The following is a 20,163-nucleotide window of genomic DNA, read 5'->3' on the forward strand; positions in this document are numbered from 1 at the left end:
CGGCCAGCAGATCGACGACAAGCTGCATAAATGCATGAGGATGGGCTCCAGCGCAGACAACTGCATTTGTGTTTAGCTCCGAGAACTGCCAATGATGGTGTTTGCATATATTTTGGCCAAGTCATTGCCGCTTGTTGTTGCCATTTGTAGGCTGCTGCATTGTTGTCGTTGTCCAAACACAACTGAAGTGTTAAAAACATTCCCATGTCAGGTATTAGCAATATAAGTTAACCCCCGACGTCTACTTCGGCCACGTATCTATAAGATACAAACAGTACAAAGTCAAGGTTGGGCAAATAGAAAAGTTTGCTGATTGCAACAAAGTGGTTGCGACTTGATGTTACCCAAGACAGCTGCCTAATTAGCTTGCCATAACTCTCAAGTTGTCATCGTTCTTATCATCATCGTAAATCCCTATTTCCAATATTCTTTAGTCAAAATCTGTGCTATATAAGCTCAGGAGTATTGCCTGTTTTTTGCTAGTACGTCTTCATTATGAAAATTCTACTTAAGTGGCAGCTTATTCTTTTGGGCCTCTTACTTTTCTATCGGTTTCATGTGGAAGCTCGATCCACACGACCGCAACGCATTATAAATGGCTCTAAGGCAAAAGCGCAACAGTTTCCTTACCAAGTATTTTTTGAGATTCTTAACAACTCGAAATGGATACCACAATGTGGTGGAGTTATAATCTCAGAGAGAACTGTCCTCACAGCAGCTCATTGCTTTGAAGATAAGTTGTAAGTCAACTGCAATATATAAATTTAAATATTTGCCTATATCTTACTATTTATATTAATAGCGACTTATTCAGACTATACTTCGGAGCTGTGAATAGAAAAAATTCCAGCGAAACGGGACAACAACGTTTGATAGTACATAGGGAAAATACTGTGATACACGAAGGGTACGAATTGGATCAATCCCTTAACGATATTGCCGTGATAAATTTGCCAGCTGAAATACAATTTGATGAATATATTCAGCCGATTGGATTGCCTAGTCCAAACCAAGTTATTGACAACAAAGATGGTATTACCTCTGGCTTTGGTAGCACTCAAGGTATGTCCGCATAACATAAAGCCTACAATATATTTATCATCAACAATTTCAATAGCACCGAAAAATGGTATAATAATAAAATCAGATCACCTTATGTACTTAAAAGTGAGAATTCTACAAAATCAGATGTGCAAGCCCATACTGCACAAGTATTTTCCAGCAAGATTCTTCCCAGCATCTTGGGTCTGTATTGCGCCCAATAAATCTACACCTTGCGGTGGCGATTCTGGTGGACCGTTGGTTATCAAAAATGCCAACGGTGACAATACCTTAGTAGGCATTACTTCATTCGGAATGGATACAATTTGCTCGCTCAAGAGACCAGGAGTTTACACGCGGGTTTCATCATATTTGGAATGGATTCAAAGCGTTAGCAAATCTACTAAATTGTATTTGAATGGTATACAATGAATAAAGACTAATTGGAATTGTGGCAAAGCTACAAAATTGTTGTTGAATGATATGCAATGAATAAAGACTCATTTGAGTTATTGAGATCTAATAAAATGTATGTAAATTGATGGGGAGTGGCCTCGACTGGCAGATTAGGGATAATTGTGAGGGGCGGAATGGAACTCTGTAGGTTGAACTAAAATAAAAACCTTTTATCGCGACTCAGCGAAATTGTTGTGTTAATTGAGTTGTTGTCAGCCTTTGTTGCAGTTGTTATTGTAATTGTTGTGTTCAGCTGTTGTAGTATGTCTCCTGCCTTCGCCCGTTTGCAATTCCACGGCAATTAGTGTTGCCGGTGTACACTGTCAGCTATTTCTCAGCAGATTTTCAAGTTGCCAGCATCCGTTTTGTCCTGCTCCAGCTCCTTGGCCACTGTTTTATCACGCTTTCCCTCTTCACGTGGCGCTCACGAGAAGTCATGAGTCACAGAAACCGCCATTGCTCCGTTGACATGCTGACTAATATGCTGTATTATCTATTATGTTAAAAATAAAATCGAAACTGAACTGAAGTTTAGCAAGTAAGACCAAGGATAAGACAGACGATGAGAAACTTGAATACCCTTGCCAAACTGCATTATCATGCAGTGTGAATTTATCAAAGTTCTGTCCGAATAAGTAATATCACTCTATTTAAATGAATTAAAAATAGCTTGCGGCAATATTGTTTAACAATTACAAATTTCTGTTATTCCTCTTATTAATTGAGTTGAATACATAAATTACAAAAAGACTGTTTTAGAAGTATTAGAGATTATGGAATTCATTTAATTTTATAAAGTTATTATCGTAAAACGGATTGCAATATATTTCCAGCCTACATTTCCAGTAATTTCATTTAGTTATTATTTTTTTTTATAATATTACAATGTATTCTGTATTTCTGGCAAAAATATTTGTTTAATTTCTTCTAATGATTAATTTAAATGGAGAGTTTAAACAGAGGATTTACACTGAGAATTGAAAAGGTAATTCCTATAAGTATAAAACTCTATTTGGACAATAAACATTTCAAGAGAACTGAAACTTCTCTTAGTTATTTATTTAAATAATATTTGTATAGCATAAAAAAGATAATTTTCTATAAAAGACTGTAGTACCTTAGGTACAAGATCATAAATAATGTAGGAATATCGAGCCTGGATTTTAGACTTTTATTTTCGGACGTTGTCTAAAAGTGGCGTGAGAGTATAGAAAAAACGCATGGCGCACACGCCCAAAAATTTGCCATTGGCAAAAAACCTAAGCAAATATCCAGGCAAGACCCACTAACACAAACAGTCAGAGCAACCACGACAACAACAACAACAACAACAACAACAACGGCAGCAACAATAACAAAAGCAGCAACTGCAACTGCTGCAACAACAAACGTTTTGTGTCACAAAATATTTGAATGTAAAGTGCGCGACTCGACTGCGACTTGGTTGCTGTCTCTATTCCTTGGCAGCCGGTGCAAGTGCCTGGGCAGGCTGACGTGCGCCTGTGCGACCAGGTAACGAAGCACCCGCGCCCGCTCCTGCGCCCGCTCCCATGTCTGCACCCGCGTCCAATGGGTCGGCTCACTAATTGGTCACGACAGCAGCAAGCGTTGAGTTTTTGAAAAGCGAAAAGTAAAATCCATTGAATTTGGCAACGCTCCAACGTTGCGATTCTGTTGGCCAGGCCAGCTGAAACCTTCAATTTTGGTAGCTAGACGGGCAAAACAAAGCCAGCCCCCTGCCCCCCCCCCCCCCCCCGTCCTCTCTCCCCGAATCTTTCCCCTCCAGCAGTCGCCTGATGGGGTCTTAAAGTTTAACGTCGCAATTGATTTTAGTCGTCAGTTTTGTTGGCTTTTGATTTTGTTGCTGCTGTTGTTGTTGTTGTTGTTGTTGTTGTTGCAGCGATGGCGCAAAACTTAATGCATTTAACATTAAACTATTCGATTATTTTTAGTCGTTTATTTGGCAAATTTATAAGCGACTGCATTTCAGTTTTATTATAGAATATAAATTTGAATGCATTTTTAATCAGAGTTTTATGGTCGCCTACATTTTAAATTATTATTCAAACTGTTATTAATTTATATGCTTATTGTTATTTAATAATTCACAATGGATGGCGTAATGCTTGTTAAGAATTGAGAAAACTTTGCTGTGTTTTATAGGAAAAATACAAACAATATTACTTCAAATTTGGTCTTGGAGTTTTTGGAGTTTACTTCGATTCCTCAGCTATAGTCATATATTTTTAAGCTAAACTACTTCCTGTGTGAAACCCCAACTCGCTCCTCATTTGGCAAGGCCCATTAACCACTCTGTCTGTTGTAAATGTAATTTTGGCATTATTTATTGGCTCGTTTGTTGCTGTTGCAGCAACAATAATCAAAATTTCGGCAGCCGCCAACGGCAAATGTTTAAGAGAAACAAAAAAACAACACGCAGACAACGTCATTCATCAAATAAAATTTACTTAATGAAATTAATAAATAAATTATGATATAAATCTTGTACAGTCGCCGTATGAACGCCGCCGCCAATGTTTCTGGTGTTACAGCAGCACCAGCAGCAACAGCAGCGGCAGCAGCAACATTTTTATTAAAAGCTCTAAATTATTGGCAGTCGCATGCAACGGCGGCAACAAAGCAATCGAGGCTGGTCAACTGGCGGACGAGGCAACAGCCAGACACATGGACAGCCCGCCAAACGGACCCATGGACAGCCAAGTGCCTGGCCTGGCCACATTAACGAGCAAATGTCAATTTCGCAGCAATCTTTTTGCAATTTTTGTGTTTTTTAGTTAATAATTTTTGCTGTCCAACTGTCGGCAACGGCGGCAGCAGCAGCAGCAACCACTGCAACTGCAACGGCAACGACAACAACAACAACAATCGCCGCCGTCGTCGACGTCAGCGATGCGCGTGCGCAGAAGCAACAGCAACTGAGCTTACGTAATGTGCTAAAATACTTAAGTCTTGCTTAAATTAAGTTAATATATGACTTTTTTTAATAATATTAATTGACTTTTTGTAGCGTTACTGGGGGTAGTTACGTTATGCTGAGTCAGAGATATTTTACATAGATAGATATAGATACAGATTTAGGTATCGATATAGATTTAGTTATCGATATAGATATAGATACAGTTATAGGTATCGGTATAGATATAGATATAGAAAATGATAAATACATATATGCTTCAGCTAATGTTAGGGTATTATAGATTCGTACTCCAATTGAAGTTTTCTGTTGGGCAGTTGATAAAATTTTGAATTGCCAACATTTTTCAAATATTTTTGTTGCGTTTTTTTTGTAATTTTTGTTGGCACTTAAATGTGTCAAATATTGACAATTTATATAAGTAATGCACATAGAAGCATAGGTAGGTGCCCACAGGGGCAGAGCTGGAAGGTAGCCTAGGCGAGAGACTGGCAAGAAATATGAGTTAAACGCGTTTTTTAGGTCGATGCAATTTTTTGTTGTTTCTGTAGTTGTTGCCGCCGTTGTTGTTGTTGCTGTTGTTGTTGTTGTTGTTGTGTATATGTTGTTCGTATTGCTGCATTGCAATTTTGATTGCCGTTGTTTGTTAGTGTTCTGTTGCCGGTTGTTGTTGCTGTTGCCGCTGTAAACAGGAGATTGTTATTTGCAACCCGCTGTGCGTACACCGCAAACTGGACAACTTAATTTGGCTAAAGTCGCTTGTTAGTGTTGCCCGTTTGTGTTGTTGTTGTTATTGTTGCTGTTGCTGTTGCTTTGCTTGCTGTTGCGGTTGTGGTTTGGCCTGTGATTGCCGCTGTTGTTATTGTTGTTGTTATTCTTGTTGTTGCTGCTGCTGCCTGCAATATGTGCTCAGCATCGCATCACTGTGGCACATATGAATGCAGCCTGTGAATAAAGATGAAGAAATCTCCCGCCTGCAGCTCTGCAGTTGTCAAAATGGCAATGGACAAGTTTATTTTATTTCTCTGCTGTTGTTGCTGTCGCTGTTGCTGTTATGAAAACGGCAACAATTAGAGGAACACGTAGTTATAAATGTTTGCAGAACAACGCAATGCAGGCCTTGACTTTCTTTGCCGTACGAAGCATGGGAATTTTTATTAGCAATATTTCCAATCGCTTTTCATAGCTACTATCCACTTACTTACTTAGTTCTATGCCTTCTAATTACCTTAATAGCACTAACCAACCTAATTTTTCAAGCTGCTCAGCTCTGATCCTCTGGCATCCTTTGGACAGCGTGCTTTTTTTTTATTTTCTACCCACTTAATTGCTCACGTCTTTGATTAATTTGTTGACTTTCTTAGCTTAATAATTGCCAAGTGAGAAAAATAAAAACGAAGACGAGTCTAGCACAAAAACAAATCCCCAACTGCATTGCGGCGACATTTTGCCATTTGCCACGCCAAGTGTTGCAGCAACTGCAGCTGCAACAACAACTGGAAAGTTGTCGCGTCACATGCAACAAACGACATTTATCATGTTAACCTTTGAAGTGCATTTGTCTAGACGTCTTCAACGAGAATTGTTGTTGTTGTTGTTGCTGTTGTTGCCGCACTGCCGTTTCCTGCTGCTGCTGCCGGCAGTTATGACAGCAAACGGCATAAAAAATCACGGAATAACATCAGAAAGCAACAAGGAATCATAATAATTTGTAATAAATTAACGCCTCGTGTGTGCGCTGCGACAGGCAACAACAGCAACAACACCTACCACAGGCGGCATCGGGTCTAGCGCAAGGATTAAAACACGCCCAGGCCGAGGCACAGGCCGAGGGCCAGGCCTGGCAGCAATGTCTCTACGTCATCTTCATTAAGTCAAGGCGCGTTGTTGTTGTCGAGTGCAAAGTCAACCCACCGTACATATTGCACATATACACATATACACACACACACACACACGCGCACGCACACACAGACACACACAGGTGCGCATTGCCCAACTCCCTCTGGCCCATATCCTTTTGTCTAATTTCACGCTGTCGTCTCTCATCAAAGCCTGACGCGCGTCCCCGGCGAGTAATTCATCATTTCGCGTGACGTACTCGCCTCAAGCTCCAAGCAGCAGCTCCTTGGCACACACAACACACGGAGCACATAAATTCTCAAGTGCCAAATGGATTTTTTTTTTATATCGCCAACGTTGGGACTTTTGAGTTGCCTCCAACTTCTGGCAAATGGCGTGACAATCGACAACGCGACAGCTGAAGTCAGCGGCAGCGCAGTCGCAGTCGCAGTTCCAGCCATGTGCCATGTAGTCCTCCTTCTCTCCGCATCCTCGCCAGCAGTGCAGTCGTTAGCTGCTAATTATTCAAATTAATTGTTTAGCTCGAAAGACACGCGCACGCGCAGCTCAAATGCCAATCAAAGGCGACAGTTGTTGGCCAGGCCAAAATTGGCAGCTAAGTTGCTTAGTTGCAGCAGTTGTTATTCCTGTTGTTGTTGTTGTTGCCTTAACGAGCTGCATTTAAAAGTTGCTCTTCGCCGGAAAATAAAAACCCTTTTGTGACCACTCGGCATGGCATTTTGTAGCATTTTTAATTGAGTTGTTTTTTTTTTGTTTGGTGTCTGCCGAGTTTGTATGTTAATTTTGTATTACATGCAGCAATTATTGCTCACAGCCCGGGGGAAAGTACTCAACAGTGTTTAGAGCAGTGTGAGGGGGGGCGTGGAGGGGATTTGCTTTCGAAACTGCCAAACAAATAGAAATGCAATTTGAATGCAAAGTTGAGTTTTTAACAGTTTTTCAGTTTTGCGACTTGTTCGACAAAGCTCCAATTCAGGTCGACTCGAATGGCATTTGGTAGGTTGGTAAAAACCTGTCACAAGGCACAAAACTGACAGTAGATATGACAGCCAGGCAACTGAACTCTACTGCTGCTATTATACTGCCAGCTAATTGCCTAAAATGGGCGTTGGTTTAAGGTGAAGTTTTTCTAATAAAAGCTGCCAGTTAAGATTAGCACATATATCGATTTCTGCACAGGTTCAACAATTAGGCAGGTTCTTAAGTTTTTGGTTGCGCCTTTGCTTAACTCGTGAGAAGCTGCGCAAGTTTGCCAGCAGCTGCATAATTCCTGAAATTAAGTTGTTTTTTCACATTCCAACGATTTCTCATATTTGTGATAAAGGCAACGAGTCCAATGGCAGGACGAATGCAAAGCGAACAACGACAACTCCATTTATTTGCTTTAGCTTCGAGCAGTTGCCTTATGTACTCCACAGTGAGACAACAGAAATGATTTAATTGGGTCGAATGGACTCTAAAATACCCTAAAATACTTGAGATTTCGATATAAGTAAAGACTGTTTATCGGTTGTATGAATTAAATTGGCCCCAAACATTGTTTATATTTAAACATGTTTGGTAGCTGTCAATTTAGCTTAGAGATAAAATGTAGTCCGCATTTTGTATATGAAAATATATATGACTGGCAATATTTTCAGTACAACGGACAGTTTCAAGTTGGAAATTGAATTGTTTCATTAAAATGTTAAAAAATATATGAGTAGCCAAGGCTTGAAGCATGACTTGGGCGAAAGGATGTACAAATCCAGCTTCACGAACCGAACCTAAAGGCAGACAGTTTGTCCAAGTCTCACGTCACTCTCCAAATACCAAGCATGCCCTTTCCACACATTTCGCTCATTTTACAGGGTATCAACAAAAGTAAACTGGAAATGGCGGCCACATTTTTGCTTCTGCCCAGCTAAGATTAGCATCGATTTCTGGCTACTGTTGTGGCGGTTGTTGTTGCCGCTTAAACAGTTGTTGCTGGTGTTGTCAAAAGCGGTTATATTGTGCTTAAATGGTTTTCGAAATCAAGAAATGAAATGAAATCGGCAGGAATAAAAACTACTGGCTCCAGCCAAAAAGTCGACGATTATGACGACTTTTTGAGGCCCAGCGCCAAGACACACAAAACGACAACGAAATCGTTTTTGGGGATAAATGTTAAACGAATGTTTATGCAAATTAGAAGCGATCGCCGCAACTGTTTGATGTCCTTTGCAGAATGAATTGCCGGTGCGGCTGCTGTTGCTGGCTTTGCTACTTGCCGCGCAGGAGTAGGAGGAGTGGCAGAAGGGAAGCCGCCTCCAGCTGCCGCCGTTCGCTGATGCAAATGCTGATGCTGATGCTGATGATGATGATGATGCTGATGCTGCTGATGACGATGGGATCAAACGCTGGGCCCAGAAAGCGTTGCCAAAGCGATTTTTGGCAACACGAGTAGCAGCCGGCTGCCAGGAAGAGATTAAATGCGATACCAAAGTGGCTCAGCCACCGGGTGGGTAACTGTCTGCCAAACAGTAGCCACAATTTGGCATTACATTTGTGGCAGTAGTTGGCCCCAAAAAAAGAAAAGGGGGCCAAGCAAGCAGCAGGAGAGTTGACTGAAACTCTGTGCACACAATCAAATTGCAATTATCGAAATGGAACGATAAAGCGATATATGAGACATGGTAAGTATCTTATTTAAGCTTAAAGAACTGAAGCGAAACTTTAACTGATTGAGCAGAGTGCAGAAAATTAAGGTATTAAAAAGCAAGGGATTATTGAGGAGGTCTGAGTCAATCAATAACTGAAAGTTCTGCACGCGAACCGGCTTTCATTTTATCATCATGAATATATATTAAAATTATTACATATAGTTATCAATCTCACTAATTAATAAGCATTGGCTACATCCAATACATCACCTCGAACCAACAGCCTTCTTGTCCGGTTGCCGAACAAGGTAGTTTGAACAACTCATTTACCGGGAATGGCTTTCTTTTTATATATAGATATAATATGTGGGTATTTTATAAGCTAGCTCCAGTTCGTTAACCCAAATTCCTTTCAGCTTTATGTTTCTAACATTTGAGCGATCCATTCAAACAACTTGTCGACTCCTCCATTCACATGGCTAACAAGCATTCCATTAAGAGATCGCACTAAAATCGAATGCTATCGCATTGGGAATCGTTTAATCTATGCCGCCATTTGTTACAAAAATCGAACCTTAAAAACGTCACAAAACCATTAAGTGGCAGCAGCGCCAAAAGAACTGAGCGCTGTAATCGACTCTTAACGCAGATAATTTGCGATCATTTCGCGTTGATGATGCCACATTGATGATGAGATGATGGCGCTGATAGCGCACGCCGATAACGGTCTCCGGCAACGACTCCAACTCCAACTCCGACTCCAACTGCGAGCAGGCCAACCTGCCATGCAAATATTGTCACAGTCCGTGCCCAAGGAGAAAAGCCAACGAAACGGGCCACGAAACTGGCCAAGAAGCCAAAATGCAATTGGCAGCGGGTTCTACGTGGACGGGCGACTGTCTGCCAGCCTGTCCAGATCGTGTAGATAGTTAAGATCGCTTATCGGTTTGAATTATGGCAGAGCTAAAAGCCTGCCAAAGTGGCTTTTGATGCGTGTGAATGTATGCGAGTGTGTGTGTGCGAGTGTGTGTGTGCGAGTGTGTGTGCGTGCGTGCACAGAGATACAAATTTGTTATGCATACGAGTTTGTCGCCGAAAGACGACCTTGGCGAACATGTTCTGATCTAATTAATATACGAGACAGTCTAAAGTGGTTTTTGGGCACCCAAATGCCTCACTTTCGCTTTCAGCTTGAAGTTTTTTTTGCACCTGCCCCAACTGCAATTCAATTAAAAGTTTCCCCCCAAAATGTCGAAATGTTATCGAAAGCGAAGACAAACAAACGGCAACGGCAAAAGTTGTTCAATTGCCAAATTGCAGCAGAAAAAAAATTGCAAACTGCAAAGAGTTGTTGCAGTTGTTGCTGCTGCTGCCTGGCTGCCCCCATGCGGTGCCTCAAAATTGAATATCGTGGCAAAAAGTGAAGCTGAATTGTTGCATTGTTGCTGCTTTTCGCTGGCTCTAATATGACATCTACTAATAACAACAGCGCTCTTTGCTTTTGACTCTTTGTCCGTCCCATCGACTGGGGCGCCGTAAGGGCACTCGACGCTGGGCGGGCTCAGCTAGCGCCATTCACTTATGGAATCAAGTTATCCAAAAAAAAAAAAAAAAACTGTACCCGCACAGTCGAGTGCAATGGTGAAAAGTCATAAGCAAAAAAAAACAGACAAGAAAGAATTGTCATCTACTAAATGCCGAATATTTAATGCACTAGCAGATACTCAGCAGATGTGGGCTAGATTTTGATGCAAAACCCACTTTTTTGTTTACGATGTAATAGAATAACAAAACCTTTTAAAAACTATAGAAAAACCAAATAGTTTAAATTGATGACCAATATGTGAGATATATGATATAAAGATCCGTTCCAGCTGACTTTGCATCAACAAAGTTTTATTAGGTTAGCTTCGAAACTGAGAGACAAACTTGTAAAGAAACAGACCGACAGACACATTTACCTATATCGAATCGTCTGTTAATACTCTTCGAGAGCTTATACCATATACTCTACTCAGTCAGTAATGTCTCCTTCGCTGCCTTCACAAATTTTATGACAAAAGAATAATACCCTCCAGAAGAGTATAAAAGGCAAACCGAAATTCAGCAACAAAATATGGTTTGGTTTTCGGTTCAAGTTGTCGTTAATGGCATGGAAAAATGTCAAGCAAAACATTTGGCTGGAAGGTCTGCCAACGTAATTGACAATACGATTTGCGACGTGGGTTGCTTTTGAATTGTAACCGAAAAGTGTGTGAAGAGCTAGGCATAATGAATACAAAAGCACAGTCCGTGCTTATGTATTAAACTTTTCATATTTATGCAATTATCTTATAGATATTAGCCATAAGTAAGAGACTACTAAACTCTTCTTACCTATACATTAATTAATCTAATGCCATATTAAAGCTCGAAAACCATACTAAATGCAGCTAGTCGACTATAAAACTAACTGCAACTGCAACTGCAACACCCCACCGACTGCCGCAGCCAGAGCCGACGAGAAAAACAAGTGGCCATAAAATATAATAAAAGGAAGTGCTTAAAACTAGCAACAACAACTTTAACTGAGAAGTCGCCGTTTGCCTCCATTGCTGGGCATGAAAATGGGCACTGAGCACGGGGAAGCTTGGGACCAGAGAGCTGGGAACTGGGAACTGGGAGCTGGGCACTGAGAGCTCGAAGTTGGCAGCTGAGAGCTGCGACGTTGCCGTGGCAGGAATCCTTTTACATAGTTGAGTGTCTAAATTTATTACCCGCGATCTAACACGATTTCTCGCACTTGTACCTACAATAATCATTATATGCAAACACACACACACACACACACACACAGGCGTGGAAATTAACAAGCAGCAAAGCTTTTTGCATATTTGGCATGCAACAAAAAATGGAAAACGAAAAACAAGTGCAGGCCCAGCTTGTGAAACTGGTCTGATCCGTGTCGCAGATGCATCCATACCGTAGTTAACTATACGTATATATTATATACATATATATCTACCATATGTGCAGATAGTTTATGTATTATATAATTTGTTGGAAGGTGCACTGAGTGTTGCCACCAGGCCTAGCTGCTGTTGCATTAATGAGCAGCATGCGGCGACGAGACTATGAAGTAGCATGCCACAAACTAAGTTTAGAGCTTAAGACATATATATCATGTGCTATATACAAAGCTCCCAGATATATATATATATAAATGGTAATATATATATTTACAGCTTCTGCTCTAAGTTCCTAATGCAATCATAAGGAATAAGCCCATCTCAATAGCTGAAATGCATTTTAAGTTATCTGCAGAGTATCTGGTAGTCGAGCCAAGTGTTGTTTGCTGCTAACATTGTTTTTTTTTTATAAGTTTTTGTTTCGCTTAATTTGCTGGCAGGCCAAAAAACCAAGTCAAACACCGGCAACAAAAACAGGGGCGTCTTGTCTATAAATATTTTTGTTGCTGCTGCGGCGGCTGCTGCCGCTTGCTGTTGCAGCAGGAGTAAAAAAAAAATATATATATATAGTATAAAGAAATGCAGGCATGAGATTACAATCGCTTGTAATAAATACCTTAAGTATCACATATATCAGTAACCCAAGGACGTGCATCGTAAGTCAAGCTGAACATTATTATTAAGCGAAGCCACCAAGCGCAGCCGACGTCGACGACGACGACGAGGACGCGGCAGGTGGATGAATGGGGGAGGGGGGGCGGGGGGTGGATACAGATGGAAGGGGTAACTGCAGCCAGGCAACTTGACTTACGTGCAACAATTTAACAACTTAATTATTGCTAAACTACGTCAGCAACAACAACATATAGACATAAATAAACAACGGTGCGTATGAGTAATATTTTGAGGCAAAGTCGTGGCCTGGCCTAAGCAGAAATAATAATAATAAGCAAGGAGCCTGCCAAAAAAGATTGCAATGCGCGATATACACAAAGATGATCATCAACTAAAACAACAACAACAACAACAACTGCAGGCTACTTGAGCCAATTGGCCCACCGTTCGATGGCCTGGAAAGGGGCAGGGGTCGGGCAATGGAACGTTCGCTTGTCATTGAGTAATCTATCGACAGCTTGGCCATTTAGCCGAGAAAGAGAGAGAGAGAGAGAGAGGGAGAGAGGCACACACACACACGATGCGCTGTGTGTGAAAATTAGCATAAAAACGCAATTTTTGAATATTAATGTGCAGTTGGCGGATCGCGGCAACTGTTGCAGCGGCGACATCATCTTAGCCTGGCTGGGAGGCGCATTGCGTGCCAGCCAAGCAGCAATTCCAAACCAAAGAAGCAGCCCCAGCAGCAACAGCAGCAACAACAACAACTCGAAGCACTCCATTTCTGCCACTTGACTTACTCGTTTCAGTTGCAACAGCAACAGCAACGGCAACGGCAACTGCAACAGCGAGTGGCAATCAGATCCTCTGGCATTGATAAGAACGCTTCTTGGCTGTGTGCTTGGCGCTATCGCATAAGTTGCATTGGCTTTTGCATCTTTCACTTTTCAGTTTGGCACGCATTGCCAATGGGCGAAATACAGATTAAGGATTATTATTGGACTCTGCTGCTGCTTCTGCTGCTGCTTCTGCTGCTGCTGCTGCACAGCATGAGAAATGTTTGTGTCATGTTTTGTGGCTGTAATCTAGAAAACGCACAAGTTCTCTTGCGTAACCTGGGTTGTTGTATCCCCTATCGTTAACAGGTGGAATGCATCTTAAGGAGTAGCAAAAAAAAAAAATCAACTTAAAATGTTTATACTAATCGTTTAATTCCTTGGAAATTCGATAAACCAAACTTATCAACCTAATTTAAAAGCATCTAGAAGCTGCACTTCAAGAAAGAAATCCTGCCGAAAAAACGCTTTTTGCATGGCAATCGGATCAGATTTGGCAGAGCTCTGAATGTGAAAAATTGGCACCTTTATGAATAGGTATAAATTTTGTTGGAATTTCGTACAACCTTTTTTCAAGTTGAGATTCAAAATTTAGCTAAGGGACATAAAACAAGGCCGGATGTAAATCGGACAGAGTTATGAAGGTTAAATTTAATTTTACTTTAGAGTATTTTTGACACACAGTTTGTCATTGTTGTAAAATATCTCATGTAAGTATTAAATATAATATCAAATTTAACAGGCAACAAATCGATTCATTTTCTACAAAGTTCTATAATTGGAAGATACAGGAATATAAGCAGTGCAGTAAGCAGTATACTGCTTAGCAACAACAGTAGCGTATTCAACAAAAAGCAACAAATTAGCCCAACACTATGCTAACAATTTTGACAAAATAGACAAATTGAAGTTATATTACAATAATTATCTTATGATACCAATGCAATCTTATTGTGTCTTGCCAAACTAAAGAACAATTAATACTCGACATAAAAGTTAAAGTAAGCTGCCGCGCCGCTATGCGGACAGTAGCGACACTAGAAACTAACAAGTTGTAGCAGCAAGAAGTTCGGTGATTTTCCGCTAGGTAGCGCTAATCAGTAAGTCACTTCAGCAACCAACGCAATGTTCATAATTGAAAAAGAAAATTTTAATTTTTATTAAGTAAACAAATCGTTGCACATGCCATTAAATGTTTACAAATAAAACATATTCAGTAAGTAAACTAACGCAAATGCACCTTGGACTTAACACATTTCACATATCAATTCAGATATTGCGCTTCTAGAAGATTTCACAGCAAGAACAACACGAAATCAGAACAATGCAATGAGCCAATATTTATTTGAAATACCCTACCGAACGGAAACAAAGCCTGGGTTCAATAACCCAGGCAAAAACACGTTTTGAAGAGTGCACGCAACAACTACAACGAGTACTCAAAGCTGTTGGCCAGATTTCACAACGTAGGGCATTGAGCGCGTCATAGCCTCGGCAGGGGTCGGAGAGTGTGAGGCAGATGTGGGTCAAGCACTTTCACAAAATGCGCGCCAATTGCATAGACGGCGGATGTGTCATCCGAGATTCCCCCGCAGCGCCCGCTAACCCCCAACATTTGCGGACTGTGACCTAGCCGAATGAGTTTTGCTGCATTTGAAATGCGACTGAGGGGCAGAGAGAGAGAGGGAGCAGGAGAGTGAGGTTAACGCATTGCTCTGAATGAATCAGTTTCGAATGAACAAGAAAAAACACCACGAAGCGTGTGTTGTCAGTCACGAACGCCGACACCGGTTTGCGTCGCGGTGCTCCCAATGCCTCTCACACTCTCAGGTGAGCATAAGTCATGTGACGTCACAGCAGCCAGAGCATTAGCTAGTTTATGTTAATTCAATTAATAAAATCGCTACACTGAGAAAATTGCAAATAAACATGAGGTATACACAATATGAGAATAGATCTGTCGATGGAAAATAATAATATATATATAAAAATCAAGAAATCTGCCTCAATAAAATATATATAGTAATTGTATATCAAATAGTACTCAGAATAAATAAAATAAGCTTGTTTCAATATTGGCAATATGTGAGTTTAAATTGAAAAAACTTGGAATATCAGGTTAATTGGCCGAATCTGAAGATGACACATTGTGTCGAATCGCTAACTGAACAACACAATTTTATCCTTTTTATGAAAATGAGAATTATCTTAAAAATATTCTATTTATTTCGAACCCATACGAATTTATATAAACTTTCCGTTTTTGCATCATCTTGAAAGACAAAGGGATGCCATTTCGCGAAACATCTGCTTGCAGCCTGCTGCACGGCTGGCAGTTGGCCAACTTTAATTAAGGGGAGAGAGAGAGAGTATTTCTCTTTCTTTATGTTTCTGCTTAGCTGGATACACACACGTGATCAATGGCACGTGTGCAACGCAGGGTCCCAAACATTATACATTGTAGATCCACACACACAGACACACACTCGAATGCAGCTGCTGTCACGCGCGCATGTCGCATCCGTCGACAGAGGCCAATGCATGGAAATCAAAGTATCTTCCAGATACATTTTCGTAGCAGGAATTGTAAATGGACAATTTGAAAAGCTGCACACGTGGCAAACTCCCCCGCCGCTCCAGGAAAATCCAAGTCAAATAAACACGAGGCATTGCTAAAAATAAATGAAACGCCCGAAGACAGCAAGAACAACAACAAAATCGACGCAAAGGTCACCTTGACTAAGGCCCAGTTAGTTGGGAATGAAGTCAAAAACTCTGGAGAGTGTGCACGGGCAGCAAGAGAGAGAGGTAGAAAGGGAGGGAGGGAGAGAAAGAGCGCAAGCAGACCGCTTACTGAGCCGGCTCGCGCTCGCTCGCAGTTTCACAATGCCGTTTAGGCCATTTCGTCACTCATCCTGACGCCAGCTGCCGTTGCCGCCAGAGCAGCAGCAGCGACTGCGGCAGAGAGCGCAGCGGCGGCAGCTACAAAATCCAGCGGCGGCAGCAAAATTCCAACGAGTCTCGCGTGGAGCACACAGTTCGTAACGAGCGCGCAAAGTGAACGGAACGTCGACGACCTCAAATCAAATTGAAGCGCCAAAAATATCCAGTGAATCAATTTTCAGTGTATACCCACGAAAACACAACAACAACAATCAAAAGTAAGATAAAAATTAATGTCAAACAAAGACTAGTTAAATATTGTCGAGTAACTGGCTCTTGGCCCAGTCAAAGTGCATTCAACTTGCCAAGCTCGCCCTTGGCCTTGCACACCCACACACACACATACACACACACAATGAGCACTTCCTGGCTAGTCGGCTGGGTGAGAGAGGGGCGGGGTGTTCCCAATTAGATGGCAATTGCTTTCACTTTCGTTTTCATTTTGGCGCATGCGTCGTTAATTCAAAAACAGCTGCTTTCGTTTGGAAAACCAGCTACATTTGACTTTGAGAGAAGGTCATTTGCTTTCCGGCTTTTTTTGTGGGTCTTTGTGGCAAGTTTTGTGCTTGCAACAAGTGAGTTTGTCCAGCCAACCATGACTAGTGACAAAAGCAAAAAATATCGAACAAATTTGCAATGATCTCATATTGTGTTCAATTAGACTATAATAAATATATTATCTAACTTTACTCTGTGACGAATCACATAAAAATTGTAGATATATATGGTATACTGGGAATTACTTCAACTACACAACTTTTCTACCCTGTAGTCTTTTTGAATGAATAAAAGGGTATAAGTATTCATCCATAAAAAAAACCAAGGGCCCATGTCGAGCACTATAGCGTATAAATATTCCTGATCTACATCAACAGTCGCGCAAAAGTCAAGTGTTGAATGTTATACTTTGATCCCTGGCACAAGCAACCGTAGGGTATCTTCACGTTCAGCACACTCGACTAGCTCGTTTTCTTTGATTGCATTTGCCATAGCATTAACTTATTTATAGTTTAAATAACTCATGGGTTTCTACATAAAAGCCGCAATTTTAATTAGAAAACTCTCAAGTTCAGGGTAAGGTCAAAAGTTATTCTCAGCATGTCGCGGGGCTTTCTAATTAAAAACGTGCGTAGTTAGCAAAAAATAGTTAATAATGTTTATATAAATATTTTCATATAGATAAGCAGCTGCTCGGGCGCTGCAATTGCACTAATATGTGCCTAATCTTATCTGAAATCTATAGTAAATATTGACACAAGATCAACACGGGTTCGACATACTAGTAAAGCTTACCCATACGTCATTATATATGCCTGTCTATATATGGCCAAATTTCCTCGTTTGAAGTGGGCAACCTAATGCCCTGTTACTGTTGAATTAATTGAACAATCAGAATGAGTTATCAATCGATAAGGAATATTTATTGCAAATTGTTTTCTGGAACCATTCGTCTATTTTGTGCAATCGATGTTACAGTCTGTCCCGCTGTTAATCCGAAAAACTTGTCGCATTTTTCTTGAAGGTTTCTATGATAATAAAAATATTTTTACCCATTAGGCGTTAATTAGCTTGATTACTGGCCATGTAGACAACGGCGAATTGAAATTGTCACAAGTGCGAGCGGTCACAAGTGGGATCCATATAAAAATGACAACTGCGCGGAAAATGGAAATTAGTTTTTATTTCTTTTTTTTCGGGCAATGTTGCGTATGAGTTATTTCTTGAACTCGGCGAGCTGCGTGTTGAGCAGTCGACAAATTTATATAAATATGACCTTCGTGAAGGTTAACCAACGCCGACACATAAGTCTGTGCGTGCGTCTGTGTATGTGTGTGAGTGTCCCAGATTTTCTAGTTTTAGTTTTGGCGCTCGTGTTGCCAATTTGTCATTGATTAACGAGCACGTGACATGCTTCATAAATGTTCCCGCCCCCTCCCTCCCAATTCACCAGTGAGATCTTTCGCGGCTAACCATTCTTTATCCTCTTCTAGCCATGGCCGCCGTAAAGGATAGTCTGCTCGCTCAAGTGGCTGAGGTTCTGCCCAGCTCTGGACACAAGATCACCGTTGTGGGCATTGGCATGGTGGGCATGGCCAGCGCATTCAGCATTTTGGCCCAGGGCGTCTCCAAGGAGGTCTGCCTGATCGATGTCTGCGCCGATAAGCTGCAGGGTGAGCTCATGGATCTGCAGCATGGCTCCAACTTCCTGAAGAACCCACAGATCACAGCCAGCACCGATTATGCCGCATCGGCCAACTCGCGTCTGTGCATTGTCACCGCCGGCGTGCGCCAGAAGGAGGGTGAATCCCGTCTCTCCTTGGTGCAGCGCAACACCGACATTCTGAAGCACATCATACCCAAACTGGTGGAGGTAGGTCAACAGAAGATACAGAACCTTCGGAGCTCAAACTAATCCTTGACTCTTTACACTCACAGAACAGTCCAGATACCATTCTGCTGATGGTGTCCAATCCCGTGGATATTATGACTTATGTGGCCTGGAAGCTGTCCGGTCTGCCCAAGAATCGCGTCATTGGCAGTGGCACCAATTTGGATTCGTCCCGCTTCCGCTTCTTGATGTCGCAGCGCCTGGGCGTGGCACCCACCTCCTGCCACGGCTGGATCATTGGCGAGCACGGCGATAGCTCTGTGCCCGTGTGGTCCGGCGTTAACATTGCCGGCGTGCGTTTGCGTGAGCTGAACCCAACCATTGGCACCGGCGAGGATCCAGAGAAATGGAATGAGCTGCACAAACAGGTCGTCGATTCGGCCTACGAGGTCATCAAGCTAAAGGGCTACACCTCCTGGGCCATTGGCCTCAGCACCGCCTCCCTGGCCTCGGCCATCTTGCGCAACACCAGCAGCGTGGCAGCCGTCTCCACATCCGTTTTGGTGAGTCTTCAAATGAAGAAGAGTGGGACACTAAGAAACAGCTTTACTAACTGATATCAACTCTCTGCTTACAGGGTGAACATGGCATCGATAAGGATGTGTTCTTGTCGCTGCCCTGCGTACTGAATGCCAACGGTGTCACCTCCGTGGTGAAGCAGATTCTCACCGACACCGAAGTCGAGCAGCTGCAGAAATCGGCCAACATCATGGCTGAGGTTCAGGCCGGTCTACAGTTCTAATCGATCTGCATCGATCCAAGCAGAATCACATAATAAAAGTAGCTAAATTAAACATAGAACACAGCAGAGCTAATTTTAGTCGAATCGGAGAGCAGCTGCAGCCAGATGCAGTGCGGATCCGTATCAAGATTTGATGGAGCCAGTGAAGCATAGCAGAAAGTATTCTTGACTACCAAAATGTTTATTTTAAGTCGATTTCTCAATTTATTTATTATTTTAAAATGCTTTTTGTGTTCGTTACAAATAAATTTTAAAAGTTTAAGTTTTATTTTAAAAACAGAAACTCTAATTTATTTTTTTCCGTTCTGAGAAATGTCGTAAAAATACAAAACTCACGTAGTTTTAGGTATATTTACTGGAAACTCTCTCCGGGAGTCCAATAACAGCCATCGCTACCTCATTCGCGTAAATATTGAATTAAATCGCACGCTACGAACGAGCGCTAGTCAAATTTACAGCAAAGAAGATTTTAAAAAACAAAATATATATATAAATATATAGTAAAATTTACATTTAGCACCTAGTTGTCTTTTCGCACCCATCAAAATACATATATATATATCGATAACTATACTACATAATCAAGAGTAAAAAGAACTTCAATGAAAAGAATCAGAATAAGCAGCCCCAAAAACAAGCGTTTTCTTATTGCGGCACGATCCACGATAATCAATCGACTGGAGACTGTTTATAGATATAGAACCCTCCCCACTCCACCCCCCCCCCCTCACTGCGGTCTTATCATTGGTCGCTGCGAAACGTGCAGCGGCA

At 41.5% G+C, this 20,163-nt stretch overlaps 2 protein-coding genes and 1 long non-coding RNA gene across 3 annotated transcripts in view; 2 read left to right on the forward strand and 1 right to left on the reverse strand.

Moving 5' to 3' along the window:
* LOC135432843 (uncharacterized) overlaps positions 1–20,163 on the reverse strand; it is a 35,094-nt gene that overhangs the window by 7,571 nt on the left and 7,360 nt on the right. The window lies entirely within an intron of this gene.
* On the forward strand, positions 492–1,509 carry LOC135432720 (transmembrane protease serine 9-like). The gene is made up of 3 exons (XM_064688513.1): positions 492–740; positions 803–1,062; positions 1,118–1,509. Exons 1-3 carry the CDS (start codon positions 496–498, stop codon positions 1,471–1,473), a joined length of 861 nt encoding a protein of 286 aa, XP_064544583.1. The 5' UTR covers positions 492–495; the 3' UTR covers positions 1,474–1,509.
* Ldh (Lactate dehydrogenase) lies at positions 16,321–19,675 on the forward strand. The gene is made up of 4 exons (XM_064688563.1): positions 16,321–16,479; positions 18,253–18,632; positions 18,698–19,153; positions 19,228–19,675. The coding sequence occupies exons 2-4, from the start codon at positions 18,255–18,257 to the stop codon at positions 19,390–19,392; spliced, it is 999 nt and encodes a 332-aa protein (XP_064544633.1). The 5' UTR covers positions 16,321–16,479; positions 18,253–18,254; the 3' UTR covers positions 19,393–19,675.

Source organism: Drosophila montana, unplaced genomic scaffold (assembly GCF_035044405.1).
Source record: "Drosophila montana isolate Dmon_TW-CO22-7 unplaced genomic scaffold, ASM3504440v1 contig_3213_1, whole genome shotgun sequence".
Taxonomy (NCBI): domain Eukaryota; kingdom Metazoa; phylum Arthropoda; class Insecta; order Diptera; family Drosophilidae; genus Drosophila; species Drosophila montana.

Coding starts and splice junctions, on each gene's coding strand:
- LOC135432720 (XM_064688513.1), top strand. CDS start 496: ATGAAAATTCTACTTAAGTGGCAGCTTATTCTTTTGGGCCTCTTACTT. Junction 741..802: donor CATTGCTTTGAAGATAAGTT/GTAAGTCAACTG, acceptor TTATATTAATAG/CGACTTATTCAGACTATACT. Junction 1,063..1,117: donor TGGCTTTGGTAGCACTCAAG/GTATGTCCGCAT, acceptor CAATTTCAATAG/CACCGAAAAATGGTATAATA.
- Ldh (XM_064688563.1), top strand. CDS start 18,255: ATGGCCGCCGTAAAGGATAGTCTGCTCGCTCAAGTGGCTGAGGTTCTG. Junction 18,633..18,697: donor TCATACCCAAACTGGTGGAG/GTAGGTCAACAG, acceptor TTACACTCACAG/AACAGTCCAGATACCATTCT. Junction 19,154..19,227: donor CCGTCTCCACATCCGTTTTG/GTGAGTCTTCAA, acceptor CTCTGCTTACAG/GGTGAACATGGCATCGATAA.